Source organism: Mustela nivalis (assembly GCF_964662115.1).
Source record: "Mustela nivalis genome assembly, chromosome: 9".
Classification (NCBI taxonomy): Eukaryota; Metazoa; Chordata; class Mammalia; order Carnivora; family Mustelidae; genus Mustela; species Mustela nivalis.
The window spans coordinates 114867186-114880311 of record NC_139028.1 but is presented as its reverse complement, the minus strand read 5'-3'; the positions used below and the strand labels follow the sequence as shown (position 1 = coordinate 114880311).

The following is a 13126-nucleotide window of genomic DNA, read 5'->3' as shown; positions in this document are numbered from 1 at the left end:
TCATTAAAAGGACAAAATGAACAAATCAAGAATGTTACAAAAAGGGCTTCCTATGTAATGACACATTTCTAAATTTTAAGAATGGAAAAGTATGCATCAATTCTGCTTTTTTTTAAGAAAGATTTTATTTATAAATCCGAGAGAGAGAGAGAGAAAGAGAGAGGGAGCACCCACCCATGCAAGTAGAGGGAGAAGCAGAGGGAGAGGGACAGGCAGATTCCCTGCCAAGCACAGAGCCCCAACGTGGGGCCTCATACTACAACCTGAGAGTACCATCAAGCCAAAACCTTAACCAAATGAGCCACCCAGGCGCCCCATAAGTTTTACTTTCATAGCTACAATCACTTTTTTTTAAAGACTTATTTATTTATTTATTTATTTGACAGACAGAGATTACAAGTAGGCAGAGAGGCAGGCTGAGAGAGAGAGGAGGAAGCAGGCTCCCTGCTGAGCAGAGAGCCTGATGTGGGGCTCGATCCTAGGACCCTGGGATCATGACTTGAGCTGAAGGCAGAGGCTTTAACCCACTGAGCCACCCAGGCACCCGCTACAATCACTTTTAAATTGAAATTTAAAAAATATTAACAATGTTCATTTGTAAATATTATAAACAATTTATAAACACTGTTACAGTGATTCTTACATTCCTCTCTATTTTAAACCAATGAATTGTGCCTTAAAAAATAATTTTTTTTAAAGCAAGCTCTATGCTCAACATGGGGCTTGAACATATGACCCCGAGATCAAGAGCTGCAGGGTCCTTTTTTTTTTTTTTTAAAACAGATTTTATTTATTTATTTGACAGACAGAGATCTCAAGTAGGCAGAGAGGGAGGCAGACAGAGACCCTGATGTGGGGCTTGATCCCAGGACCCCGGGATCATGACCTGAGCTGAAGGCAGAGGCTTTAACCCACTGAGCCATCCAGGTGCCCCAAAAGCTGCATGTTCTACCTATTGAGCCAGCCAGGCGCCCTTTATTCTTTGTTATGTGGACCACGTCTGACTAATAATAAGATTAAATCCTTTCTTTTTTCTTTGAAGATTTATTTATTTGAGAGACGGACAGTGCATTGGTGGGAAGAGGGAGAGAATCCTTTAAGCAGACTCCACACTCAGAGCCTAAGAAGGGGCTTGATCTCAAGACCCTGACATCCCTACCTGAGCCAAAACCAAGAGCCAGATGCTTAACCAACTGTGCCACCTATGTGCCCCTAACAAGGCTAGATTCTAACCACCTGTCTTCTTGTATTTCCACATGACCAGGTGATAATTAATGTAAAAAGAATTTTTATCATCCTAGGGAGATAAAGTTTTCCTAATGAGAAATTCTGTATTTATTTTTCATTTATTCTATTTTCTTTTTTTTTTTTTGAGAGAACCAGTGGGGAAAGGCAGAGGGGGAGAGAGAGAAAACGTTTTTTTTTTTTTCCTTAAGATTTTACTTATTTATTGGAGAGAGAGGGAAAAGAGGGAACATGAGCAGGAAGAGAGGCAGAGGCAGAGGAAGAAGAAGGCTCTCCATTGAGCAGGAAGCCCAACGAGGGGCTCCATCCCAGGATCCAGGGATCATGACTGGAGCTGAAGGCAGTTGCTTCACCGAATGAGCCACCCAGGTGCCTGGGGAGAGAATCTTAAGCAGGCTCCAAGCTCGACAAGGAGCCTGATGCAGGACCTGATCTCACAACCCTGAGATCATGACCCAAATAAAATCAAGACTCAGAGGCACTTTGGTGGCTCAGTGGGTTAAAGCCTCTGCCTTCAGTTCCAGTCATGATCCCAGGGTTCTGGGATCGAGCCCTGCATCGGGCTCTCTGCTCAGCAGGGAGCCTGCTTCCTCCTCTCTCTCTCTCTGCCTGCCTCTCTGGCTACTTGTGATCTCTGTCGAATAAATAAAATCTTAAAAAAAAAAAATCAAGACTCAGATGGTTCATCAATGGAGCCACCTAGCACCCCTTATTTTTTATTTTTTAAAATATGGGGCTGGAATGACCCTAATGTGGAGCCCAACGTCAGGCTTGAACTCACAACCCTGGGGTCAAGAGAGGAAGAGCAGGACACAAGGGGTGCCTGGGTGGCTTAATCGGTTAAGTATCTGCCTTCAGCTCAGGTCATGATCTTAGGTTCCTGGGACTGAGCCCCTCATGGGGACTCTGCAGGACGGGGAGTCTGCTTCTCACTCTCACTCTTCCTCTCACAAACAAATATATAAAACCTTGAGAAAAAAAAAGAAAAAGAAAAAAAGAGTAGGACATTTAAGTGACTGAGCCCCCAGGCACCCCAAGAAAATCTCTATTTAGTTGTAGGATCTCCAGTAACAAGAAGCAATGACAAAAAATTATATACTGTCTCTTCAGATAATAGTGAAATACTGAGAACATTTTCCTGTTGGTCTGTACATTATCCATGTCTTATGATAATAACATTACTAGTAAGCTGAATATAGGTGTATATATAAAATAACTATTAAAAGCAAAGCAATTATCATATTTTAACTTTAAAAGTCAAAAGGTGTGATAGGGATAATTTAAATGAATAGAATAAAACACTGACATCTTGGGGCACCCGGGTGGTTAAGTGGGTTAAGCTTCGGCTCAAGTCATAATCCTAGGGTCCTGGGATGGAGCCCCGAGTTGGGCTCTCTGCTCAGCAGGGAGCCTGCTTCTCCCTCTCTCTCTGCCTGCCTGCCTACTTGTGATCTCTGTCAAATAAAGAAATAAAATCTTTAAAAAAACACAAAACCACTAAGATCTTGACTTTTTTATTGTTATTTTTAAAAGATTTATTTATTTAGTTGGGGGAGGGGGGACAAGCAGTGGGGAGGGGCAGAGGAAGAGGGAGAAGCAGATTCCCCACTGAGCAGGGAGACCAGTGTAGGGCTTGATCCTAAGACCCTGAGACCATGACCTGACCTGAAGGCACATGCCCAACTGACTGAGCCACTTAGGCACCCAAGATCTTGACTTCAAAACAAATGATTAGGGGCGCCTGGGTGGCTCAGTCATTAAGCGTCTACCTTCAACTCAGGTCATGATCCCAAGGTACTGGGACTGAGCCCCACGTCAGGCTTCCTGCTGTGCAGGAACCTGCTTCTCCCTCTCCCTGCCACACCCCCTGCTTGTTCTCTCTCTCTCACTCTCTCGCTCTGTCAAATAAATAAAATCTTAAAAAAAAAAAAAAAAAAAAAAAGAAATGATTAGAATAGTTGCTAGTTCTGCTATTCCATACCTAATAAATAACTCAAGTGAGTTCTGACATAAGAATTAAATGAATAAAAATGGTCCCAAAATGACTAGGCATATTTCAAAAGTGAAGTAAGTGTTTCAACATTCTGTAGACAGCTACTACTTTGCAAAGGATGAGCTAAATCAGCATCTACCTTCAGGAGAGTGAAGGATCAAAAACAAACAACTTTCCCTTAGGATGGTTTGTCAGTTTACTAGCCATCCAGTGGAATCTGCTCCAGAAACCATCTCATAAAAATGATCACTTATCTCTAAAATAGTTTTCCCTCAAGCTTTTTAGAGTGATTTTAAGGGTGTCTGGGTGGCTCAGTGGGTTAAAGCCTCTGCCTTCGGCTCATGTCCTGATCCCAGGGTTCTGGGATAGAGCCCCGCATCAGGCTCTCTGCTCAGCAGGGAGACTGCTTCCCCTCTCTTTCTGTCTGCCTCTCTGCCTACTTGTGATCTCCGTCAAATAAATAAATAAAATCTTAAAAAAAAAAAAAAAAAAAAAAGAGTGAATTTTAAGACAGTTCTCCACTCCATGCAAAGACCAATGTTATTCTTAAATTAGGTTACTGGTGATCAGAACTAAATGGCCCCTCCCCATATAAAATTAAGTGATTTTTAAAAATAATGAACTTCCTAAAAATGAAGGTTATTATCAAATTGTCTTGTTTATCAATTTCATCTTGGTATGTATAAAAAGTTACAGATTCTCCCATTCTCCCATTGTATAAACAACCCTCTTGGTGACAATGAAAACGTGGAAAAAATTATTAGACTAACCGTGGAGGGCCTCTGCACCATGTTCTCCAGCCTGGTGTGGCTGAACTCTAGACTGATGACATTATAGAGTTTTTCTCGCTCCTCCTCTGGAGTCTCATAGTAGCGTGTCCACTGAGCCATGGTCATTTCAATGCCTTTCTGTGTGTTCACATCCATGACATCCACCATGCGACGACTCCCTGCCATGAAAGATGTATCAATCATCTCCACTGAGCCACTATTATCCTTAATATATTAAGAATATAAAACAAAAGTGGAAGGAAACAAGCTATCCTTTATTTAGGATACTCAGGAATAAAGAATTTTCACTCAAAAGGATAATCAATAGAAAATAAAGCCACGGAGAGTCGAAAAGACAACAGGTAATATTAAAAGCAACTCCCTATGGCATGTTTCTATATGGTCAAGAAACAAATCTTATATTCAGTATCTCACTCAATTCCATCAATTCTAAATGTTAAGTACTAAATTTTGATTTCATAGGTGAGAAAATAGGTAGTAGGTAACCTCCAGGACAAAAATCCTGGACCAACTCTACAGTCAATGTTCTTATCCACCGAGCTACATTGTTTTAAAGAGTCTGAGGACCTAGATCCATCTTACAATTTGAATAAAGGATACGAAATAGTGATATATTATTTTGTTTAAAAGAGTTACTTCCCAGACCTGTTAAGCATTTCTAATATAAACCCCCCTTTTCATTCATTTAACAAATATTCACTGAATGATAAAGACAACATGATGGACATAAAGACTGGTATCAGATTCTCAACTAACTGTAACAACTACAACGAAAGGCAGAATGCACAAAACAGTATGGGGGAAAAAACACCAACTTCAAAGCCAACGATACCTAAATTTAAATCTCATCTCTAATAATAGTTGGGAAAGTTATTTAATTTCTGTGCACCTCAATATCTTCTGTAACTTGGGAATAATACCACCTTGTAAGCTGCTGTGTGGATTTAGTCAATGAAATAAATTGTTTAATACAAGTAGGTGTCAATTAAACAGTAGTAAAAATAAAAGGATTTTTTTTCTTAAATAACACTGTACTGACTAGAGAAGCCTTTTAGGAAAAGAAGAGACATTTAGGCTGGGCCTTAGAATAAACAGAATCTAAACAAGAAAGAGTCAACAGAGAATTGCGAGCAGAGGCAGCAGCTTAAGAGAAGATATGGAAAGGCAGGACAGCTTTAAAAAGTTAAGATTACAGTGATCAAGAAAGGGAAAGAGAGAGAGAGAATAAAAGGCTGCTGTGTAATATTAAGAATACTGCTCGATTTGTAAGAAACTAACAAACACCTACTATATACCTGGACTTCATGGGTTTAACAAGTAGTACAAGACCTGGTCCCCTGCCTCCCAGAAGTATGGAGTCTTGTCACACATCAGAGATAAGAGGAGGACAAGACTACCACAAGAATATGGCCACAATAAAGTAGACATGGCGGAATACGATAAAATACAACTGATAATATAAGGCAATGAATCACACGTACCCTTCATATTTTGGAAGAAAATGTGAATGCCTAAATCAAAACAGCCTTGAAATACCATTTCACACTCACAATGACAGCCATAAGCTGGCAAAACTGGAACCGTCGAGACTTTGCTGCTAACAATGTAAAGTGGTGCAGCTGTGACAGACAACAGAGTGGTGGTTCCTCAAGAAGTTAAAAAGAGAATGACCATATGACCCCACGATTTCCACTCCTAGGTATAAATCTACAGGATCAAAATCAGATGGTCAAACAAGAACTTGTACATGAATGTTCACAGCAGCTCTAGTCACAATAGTTAAAGGATGGAAACAACTCAAAAGTCCATTAATAAATGAATGCATTAACAAAATGTGGTTTATCCACAGATGACTATTATCCAACACTAAAAAGGAATGAAGTGTTATTACATGCTGGAACATAATATAATACATATATGACAAACACAAAAAGATACATATTTTACTCTTCTATTTATATGAAATATCCACAACAGGCAAATCCATATACAAAGTACAAAGTGGTTGCCAGGACTGCGTAGGAGGGAACAGGGAGTGACTACTTCCTACATATGGAGTTTGCATTTCAGGTGATGAAAAAGTTCTGGAACTAGATACCGGTGATGGCTGCAAGTTGTGAATATAATTAATGTCACTGAACTGTATACTTTATTATTTTTTTAAAAGATTTTATTTGTTTATTTGACAGAGAGAGACACACAGTGAGAGAGGGAATACAAGCAAGGGGAGTGCGAAAGGGAGAAGCAGGCTTCCCACTGAGCAAGGAGCCGGATGTGGGGCTCGATTCCAAGACCCTGTGATCATGACCTGAGCTGAAGGCAGACGCTTAATGACTGAGCCACCCAGGCACCCCTGAACTGCATACTTTAAAACTATAATAACAGTAAGTTTTATGTTGTTTGTATTTTACCACAATTTTTAAAAAGTGAATGTTTTCCTTCAATAAGGCAGATCAAAGCAAAAGCAATTCCATTCTGCCAATGGTACCAAAGCACCCAAGACTCTCTATGTACCAGAATACTTAGATAAAATAATGAATCATAGTAATAGCTAACATTTATTGAGCATGTACTGTGTGTTAGACACTATTCTGAACTTATATTTAAGTAAATTGTCCAAGGTTACACAGCTAGTAATTAGTAGAGTTGAAGTATGAAACCAGGCAGTTTTGAGTCTATACTCTCAACCAATATATCCCATGACCTGAAGTTTACACGATAGTCTGGTTTTCTTCTTTATGGGACATGAACTAACACTGGAAATGTAGCATTTTACTTTAGGTAGAAAAGAAGACTGGCTAGCCAAAGTACATGTAGTGAAAATGGATTATTACAATCACCAGTATTTTGTTCACTACCTTTTGACAATCATTAGTTATCCGAGAAAAAAAAAAAAATCTGGACTTCAAACAACTTGGATGAATATAAAATTAGGCATCAGCTGAAATTTATGCTCCGTCTATTAGGTTAGATATAATCACTGCTCTATTTTATTTTTTAAAAGATTTTATTTATTTAATAGATAGAGATCACAAGAAGGCAGAGAGAGGGAGGAAGCAGGCTCCCTACCAAGCAGAGAGCCTGATGAGGGGCTCGATCCCAAGACCCTGAGACCATGACCTGGGCTGAAGGCAGAGGCTTTAACCCACTGAGCTACCCAGGCACCCTCACTGCTCTATTTTAAAGACTTATTTATTTGAGAGAGAGAGACAGCACGACTGCAGGTGAGCGGGGTGGGGAGGGGAAGAGGAGGGCAAAGGGAGAGAATCCTTCTTCAAGCAGATACCCCACTGAGCACGGAGCCTGACACGGGGTTCGATCTCACAATCCATGAGATCATGACCTGAGCTGAATCCAAGAGTCAGACACTTAACCAACTAAGCCACCTCCCCAGGTGCCCCACTGGTGTATTTTAAATCATGGCAAAGATATTTATGACCACCCAAATGTCTGTCTGTAAAAATATAAGGTTATGTTGGGGTTCCAAAGATCATTATTAGCAGTGAACATGTTACTGAAGAAATAGGAAAGTGGGAAGGAAGTGGGAAAAAAATCCAAAAAGAGACCAGTGATTGAATAAGGAGTATTCAATTGAATAAGGACTGAGTAAGTCCTTATATTTATATAGCTTGGAAAATTTGGATACCATAAGTCTATGATGGGATCCAGAAGTCTTTATTTTTTTACAAGTACCACAGAGGATTCTGATGCAATGCACTGTGGATCACAAACCATAAGAATGCCTGACCAACAAAGAAAAAGTACTGTGGTCCATTAAGTTATTACTGTCCTGGAGGTCTGTTAGGAAAAGAAGTCTACTGACAGATCTTACATACTCAAGATGATTTTCAGGAAGTCCCCTGAGAAAGCCCCTGCTTTATAAAGAGTGGGAAAGCATTTTAATTACTCAACAGATTTACTGAGTACCTACTATATTCCAGTGATTGTGCTAGGAACTAGGAAATACACAGTGACAGGGAATTAGAGAACCTTCCTCTACCTGGGTTATGTGACTTTCGTCTCTTAGAAAAACAGAAGTTATCCAACCATCTAAAAAGGGCCCTCAAGTGGCTAAGAGACAGTACTGCAATTTTAATTTCCAAAGCAAGAGTGTGCACTTGGAACTTCAACATAGAGGACAAAACTTAACAAAAGTAATGTGGGGAGGAAAGCATTAGAAAAACCTTCTGTTCCATGACCTGTCTGAAACATTTCCAAAAGGTTTCAAACCATTTTACTGCTTTAATGTGTACAGGAGAGTGACCATGCCTGAATTCTTAAGGATCCTTCCTGGTGGGTCTCAGGGCTGCCCTGAACACCAAATGGTCTGCACAAAATTGAACTGAATTTTTACTGACACAGAAGTTTTTTTCTTTAATTAGACTGATCCAATTTCCTTTCTTTTCCTCAATTTTGAGTAAAATATAAATCAGACAAAAGACAAGTTAACCAGTCACTCATAAAGAGAAATTTTAATAAATTTCTATTTCTTAGCTTACACTGATTGACTGATCAATTTTAAGAAATCTCTCCACCCAACACGGGGCTCGAACCTACAACCCCCAGATCAAGAGTTCCATGCTTCAGCTTAAAAAGTTTTAAATGTTGACCAAGTTACCAAATGTAGCATTGGTGAAAATTTCCAGGAAATTTCTCTACTGTTTTGAGGGAACAGAAGAGAATCACAGATATGAATGAGTTTCATTCTTGCTTCAAAGATATAAAATATCCTGGAACAGGCTCTTCATGGAGAGAGGGAGGGACAGAGAGCGATAAAACAGTAGGTAGTAGAGAAATAGAGTTCTATGCCTAATGAGTACTAAATGAAGCAACTTTGTAACTCCCTTTGAGAAAATTCTCAAAGTTGCTAAGAGCAGTGTTCTATAAAAAAACTACTTCAAATGGGGTACTTCAATCAAATATGTACTTCCATGTTCCTAAGCCTTAAACCTCAGTCAGAAATTTAGAACTCAGTCCCAAATCTTAAATCTTTGCCTAAAAGACACAAAGCCCACAAAGCTCAATGCTTACCCACACACATTTTGACATCATTCACAGTGAAGTCTGGATCTGGCATCCTATGAAACAAACACCAGTAAGTATAAACAGGAAGCATACCTTCTCTAGTCAGTGTGAGTTTTTTCTTAGAGTACTAAAAACTCCTAAGCTGAGACACATAAATCTTGTATTTAGGTTTAAAAACAATATACTTTTAAATATATAAAAAACAATATATTTTAAATATAAGAAAAAGTATCTCAAGGTAAAAGATTTTAAGAGATTTAAAACTATTTATTTTTAGCTCACCTATATTTTCTCACTTAACTAGAACAACCATGAACTGTTTTTGTAACAAAAGAAGAAAAATACACACTTTTAAAATCTAAATGGGGGATTATTTTTAATTATCTACTGCTTTGGGTTATCAATATGGCATTGTCTATAGCCCTGGTGTAACATGATCTCTTTGCAACCTAACAAATTAGGCCAACAATACTTACTTTATTCCAAGTCCATCAGAATTCTTGAAAATCAGAGGGTCTCTTAAGCCACCCCGCTGGATATACTCTACATTAAAATCTGTCACCATAAGAAAACAATTATTAGAAAAGTAAGAGGTATAGTTGGAAAAAGATGAAAGGACCATAAAAAAAAGATCCTAAGTAATAAGGCAGAGATAGTGTTTGCTGTTTCTGTGTATATAGTTTTGCTCTGTTAGATACATGCTTGTTATAAAAAGCATCTCTCAGGATACAGGAAAAGTATCCTGACAGGCAGGGTTCAAGGGGTTTGCTAAGTCTGTTTACATAGTAAACAGAATTTAACCAGCAGGGGGTAGTACTATAATTGAGTTACCTTCTAAATCCTAAGCAGAAATTATCATCACTCTGTCTCTTAAAAGCCAAAAAATTTAATTCTGTCCACTACAATACATACCATAACATCCTGTCACTTTGCCAAGGAGCAAAAAAGCCTCATGGTACACACGGAATCCCACCTCTGTTTTGTTTGGGGAGAGGGGATGCATGCATAAATGAATTTTTACTGTACTATTTTTAATTAAACCCGAAGCAAGGGATGGAAGAAGGGAAAGGACTTCAGGGAACAACTCCAACAATGCTTCTGGCCCTAATAAAGGTGTGTTTCTTCTCATACAGCAGGGAATGACTCACAGGGTGGGAGGATTAGGGGATGGGGCAGTGTGTGTTTGTGTGTTGAATGGCATTGTAGAATAAGAGAAAATAAACAGCATCACAACATCAATGGGCAATATTTAGCTGCATAGATTCCGAGCCCACAGATCCCAGAATCTACAACCTCCTACACATCAAGGGACTATAGGTCCCCTGAACCAAAATGATACTGACCTTTTCCCTCCATAAAAGTAACAAAATTTGCATTATATTTATTGGTGTGGAGTTTCTCTTCCAAGTCAAAAGTTCTTTTCCCTTCAATTTCGTCATCTGAGATGCCATCATCTTCATAGCGTCGTCGCATGGTACCACGCTGCGGAGAGAGGGACATAAGGATCAAATCATGTACTTTTCATGCCTATCTAAAAGAGCCCATAAACACGTGCACACTTCAATGTCATGTACTTTCAACTTCAGTTATTATGTCAAACATCAATTCTCCTTGTCTTATAGATCTTTCTCTCAACTAAAGATCAGCTAATGTCCTCAGAATGTACAGAACATAACAAAATTTTGATGAGTCACTGGTTCCCTACTTGTAAATTTTACCTCTGATAACTCTTTGACCCTGGAGATATAAATTTACAATAGAAATATAACCAAATAGGGTCCACTAAAGATTGGGGACCAACTTCTTTATAGACATTTCAGGATAAAAAAATACAGTATTTTCATAGGGGAAAGAGCAGTATCTACATTAGTTTTCTTTCTTTCTTTTTTTTTTAAGGTTTCTTTATTTGAGAGAGAAAGAGAGCTAGAGAGATAGCACAAGTCGGAGGGTGGGGAGTAGAGGCAGAGAGAGAAGTAGGCTCCCCACTGAGCAGGGAGCCAGATGCAGGGTTCAACCCTAGGACCCTGAGCCAAAGGCAGACCGCTTAACCAACTGAGCCACTCAGGTGCCTCTCTACAACAGCTCTCTAAAACCATCTTTAAGAACATTTGAATTAATGAATTAATTTGAATTAATGAAGCAAAAACTCCTTTACATAAGATAAAAGAAGAACGTTAACCTAAATAATAACATTCCAAATAGCAGACTATCAATATTTGGCTTTAGAACATCTCCCTAAAGAAAATATACAGGGGTGCTGGGCTGGCTCAGTCAGAAGAGGATATGGCTCAGGATGCCCTGGTGGCATATTGGTTAAGTGTCTGCCTACGGCCTGGGTCATGATCCCAGGGTCCTGGGATGGAGTCCTGTATCTGCTTCTCCCCCTGCTTGCTGCTCCTCCCACCTGTGCTCTCTCTGACAAATAAATAAATAAAATCTTAAAGAAAAGGTGGGGGAATGGGACTCTTGATCATTTAAGTTTGAGCCCCAGGTTGGGTATAAAGATTTCTCAGATAAAACTTGAAAAGAAAAGAAAATATACAAATGGCCAATGAACACATGAAAAGATATTCACTATCAGTCATTAGGGGAAATGGAAATTAAAACTACAATGAGACATCACTTCACAAGCAGTAGGATGGCCAATATCAAAAGGTGGACCATAGGGGCAGAGTCTGGCTTGCTCAGTCAGTCATGATCCCAGAGTCCTGGGATGGAGCCCACCCTCGGGCTCCCTGCTCAGCAGGGAGTTTGCTTCTCCCTCTCCCTCTGCCCCTCCCCCTGCTCACGCTCTATCTTGCTCACTCTTTCTCTCTCACATAAATAAATGATCCGGCTCTCTGCTCACCATGGAGCCTGCTTCCTCCTCTCTCTCTGCCTGCTTCTCTGACTACCTATGTTCTCTGTCAAATAAATAAATAAAATTTAAAAAAAATGAAACCTTAACAAAAATTAAAAAATTTTAAAGGTGGACAATAACAAGTGAGAGAGAGAATGTAGAGAAACTAGAACCCCTGTACACTGTTGGCAGGAATGTAAAATGGTACAACCCCTCTGGGAAACGGCTCAGAAGTTCCTCAAAATATTAAACATAGAGTTATCTTATGACCAGCAATTCTACTCCCTAGGTACGTATCTGAAAGAATTTAAAACTTATGTCCACACAAAAACTTGGTACACAGATGTTCATAGCAGCATTAACCCAAATGTCAACTGACTGACATTGTATATTTACACAGTGGAATATTATTTCGCCATAAAAAGGAATGAAATACCGACATGTAACTGCAACATGGGAGGATCTAGAAAACATGACGCTAAGTGAAAGAAGCCAAATGCAACAGATCAGGTACCACAGATGATAGAATCTTATTTACATGAAATATCGAGAATAGGGTGCCTGGGTGGCTCAGTGAGTTAATAAGCCTCTGCCCTCAGCTTGGGTCATGGTCTAAGGGTCCTGGGATCAAGGCCCACACCAGGCTCTCTGCTTGGCGGAGAGCCTGCTTCCCCCTCTCCCTCTACCTGCCTCTCTCCCTACTAGTGATCAATCGATTTCTCTCTCTCTCTCTGTCAAATAAATAAATGAATAAATCTTTAAAAAAAAAAAACAACAGGGGCGCCTGGGTGGTTCAGTGAGTTAAGCCGCTGCCTTCGGCGTGGGTCATGATCTCGGGGTCCTGGCATCAAGCCCCGCATCGGGCTCTCTGCTCTGCAGGGAGCCTGCTTCCTCCTCTCTCTCTCTCTGCCTGCCTCTCTGCCTACTTGTGATTTCTCTCTGTCAAATAAATAAATAAAATCTTTAAAAATAAATAAATAAATAAAATAAAAAATAAAAACAAAACAACAAAAAATAAATGTCCAGAAAGACAAATCCATAGAGATAGAAAGTAGATTAGTAGTTGCCAGGAGCTGGGGAAAGGAATAGGAATAGGAAGTGACAGTTAATGGTCTGGGTTTCTTTCAGGAGCAATTAAAATATTCTGGAATTAAAGAATGGTGATATTTGTACAACTGGGAATATACTAAAAAGCCAATTAATTATATACATTTAAATGGGTGAGTTTTATAG

At 39.4% G+C, this 13126-nt stretch overlaps 1 protein-coding gene across 7 annotated transcripts in view; it reads right to left on the bottom strand.

Annotated features, from left to right (window-relative positions):
* Positions 1-13126, bottom strand: part of KDM2A (lysine demethylase 2A) — a 114869-nt gene that overhangs the window by 39694 nt on the left and 62049 nt on the right. For all 7 annotated transcript variants that reach the window (XM_082748624.1, XM_082748625.1, XM_082748623.1 and 4 more), the window contains 4 exons: positions 10398-10536; positions 9531-9609; positions 9061-9107; positions 4009-4187 (listed from right to left, as the gene is read on the bottom strand). In XM_082748624.1, the coding sequence (XP_082604750.1) occupies positions 4009-4187; positions 9061-9107; positions 9531-9609; positions 10398-10536 (444 nt within the window). The remainder of the gene's footprint in view (positions 1-4008; positions 4188-9060; positions 9108-9530; positions 9610-10397; positions 10537-13126) is intronic.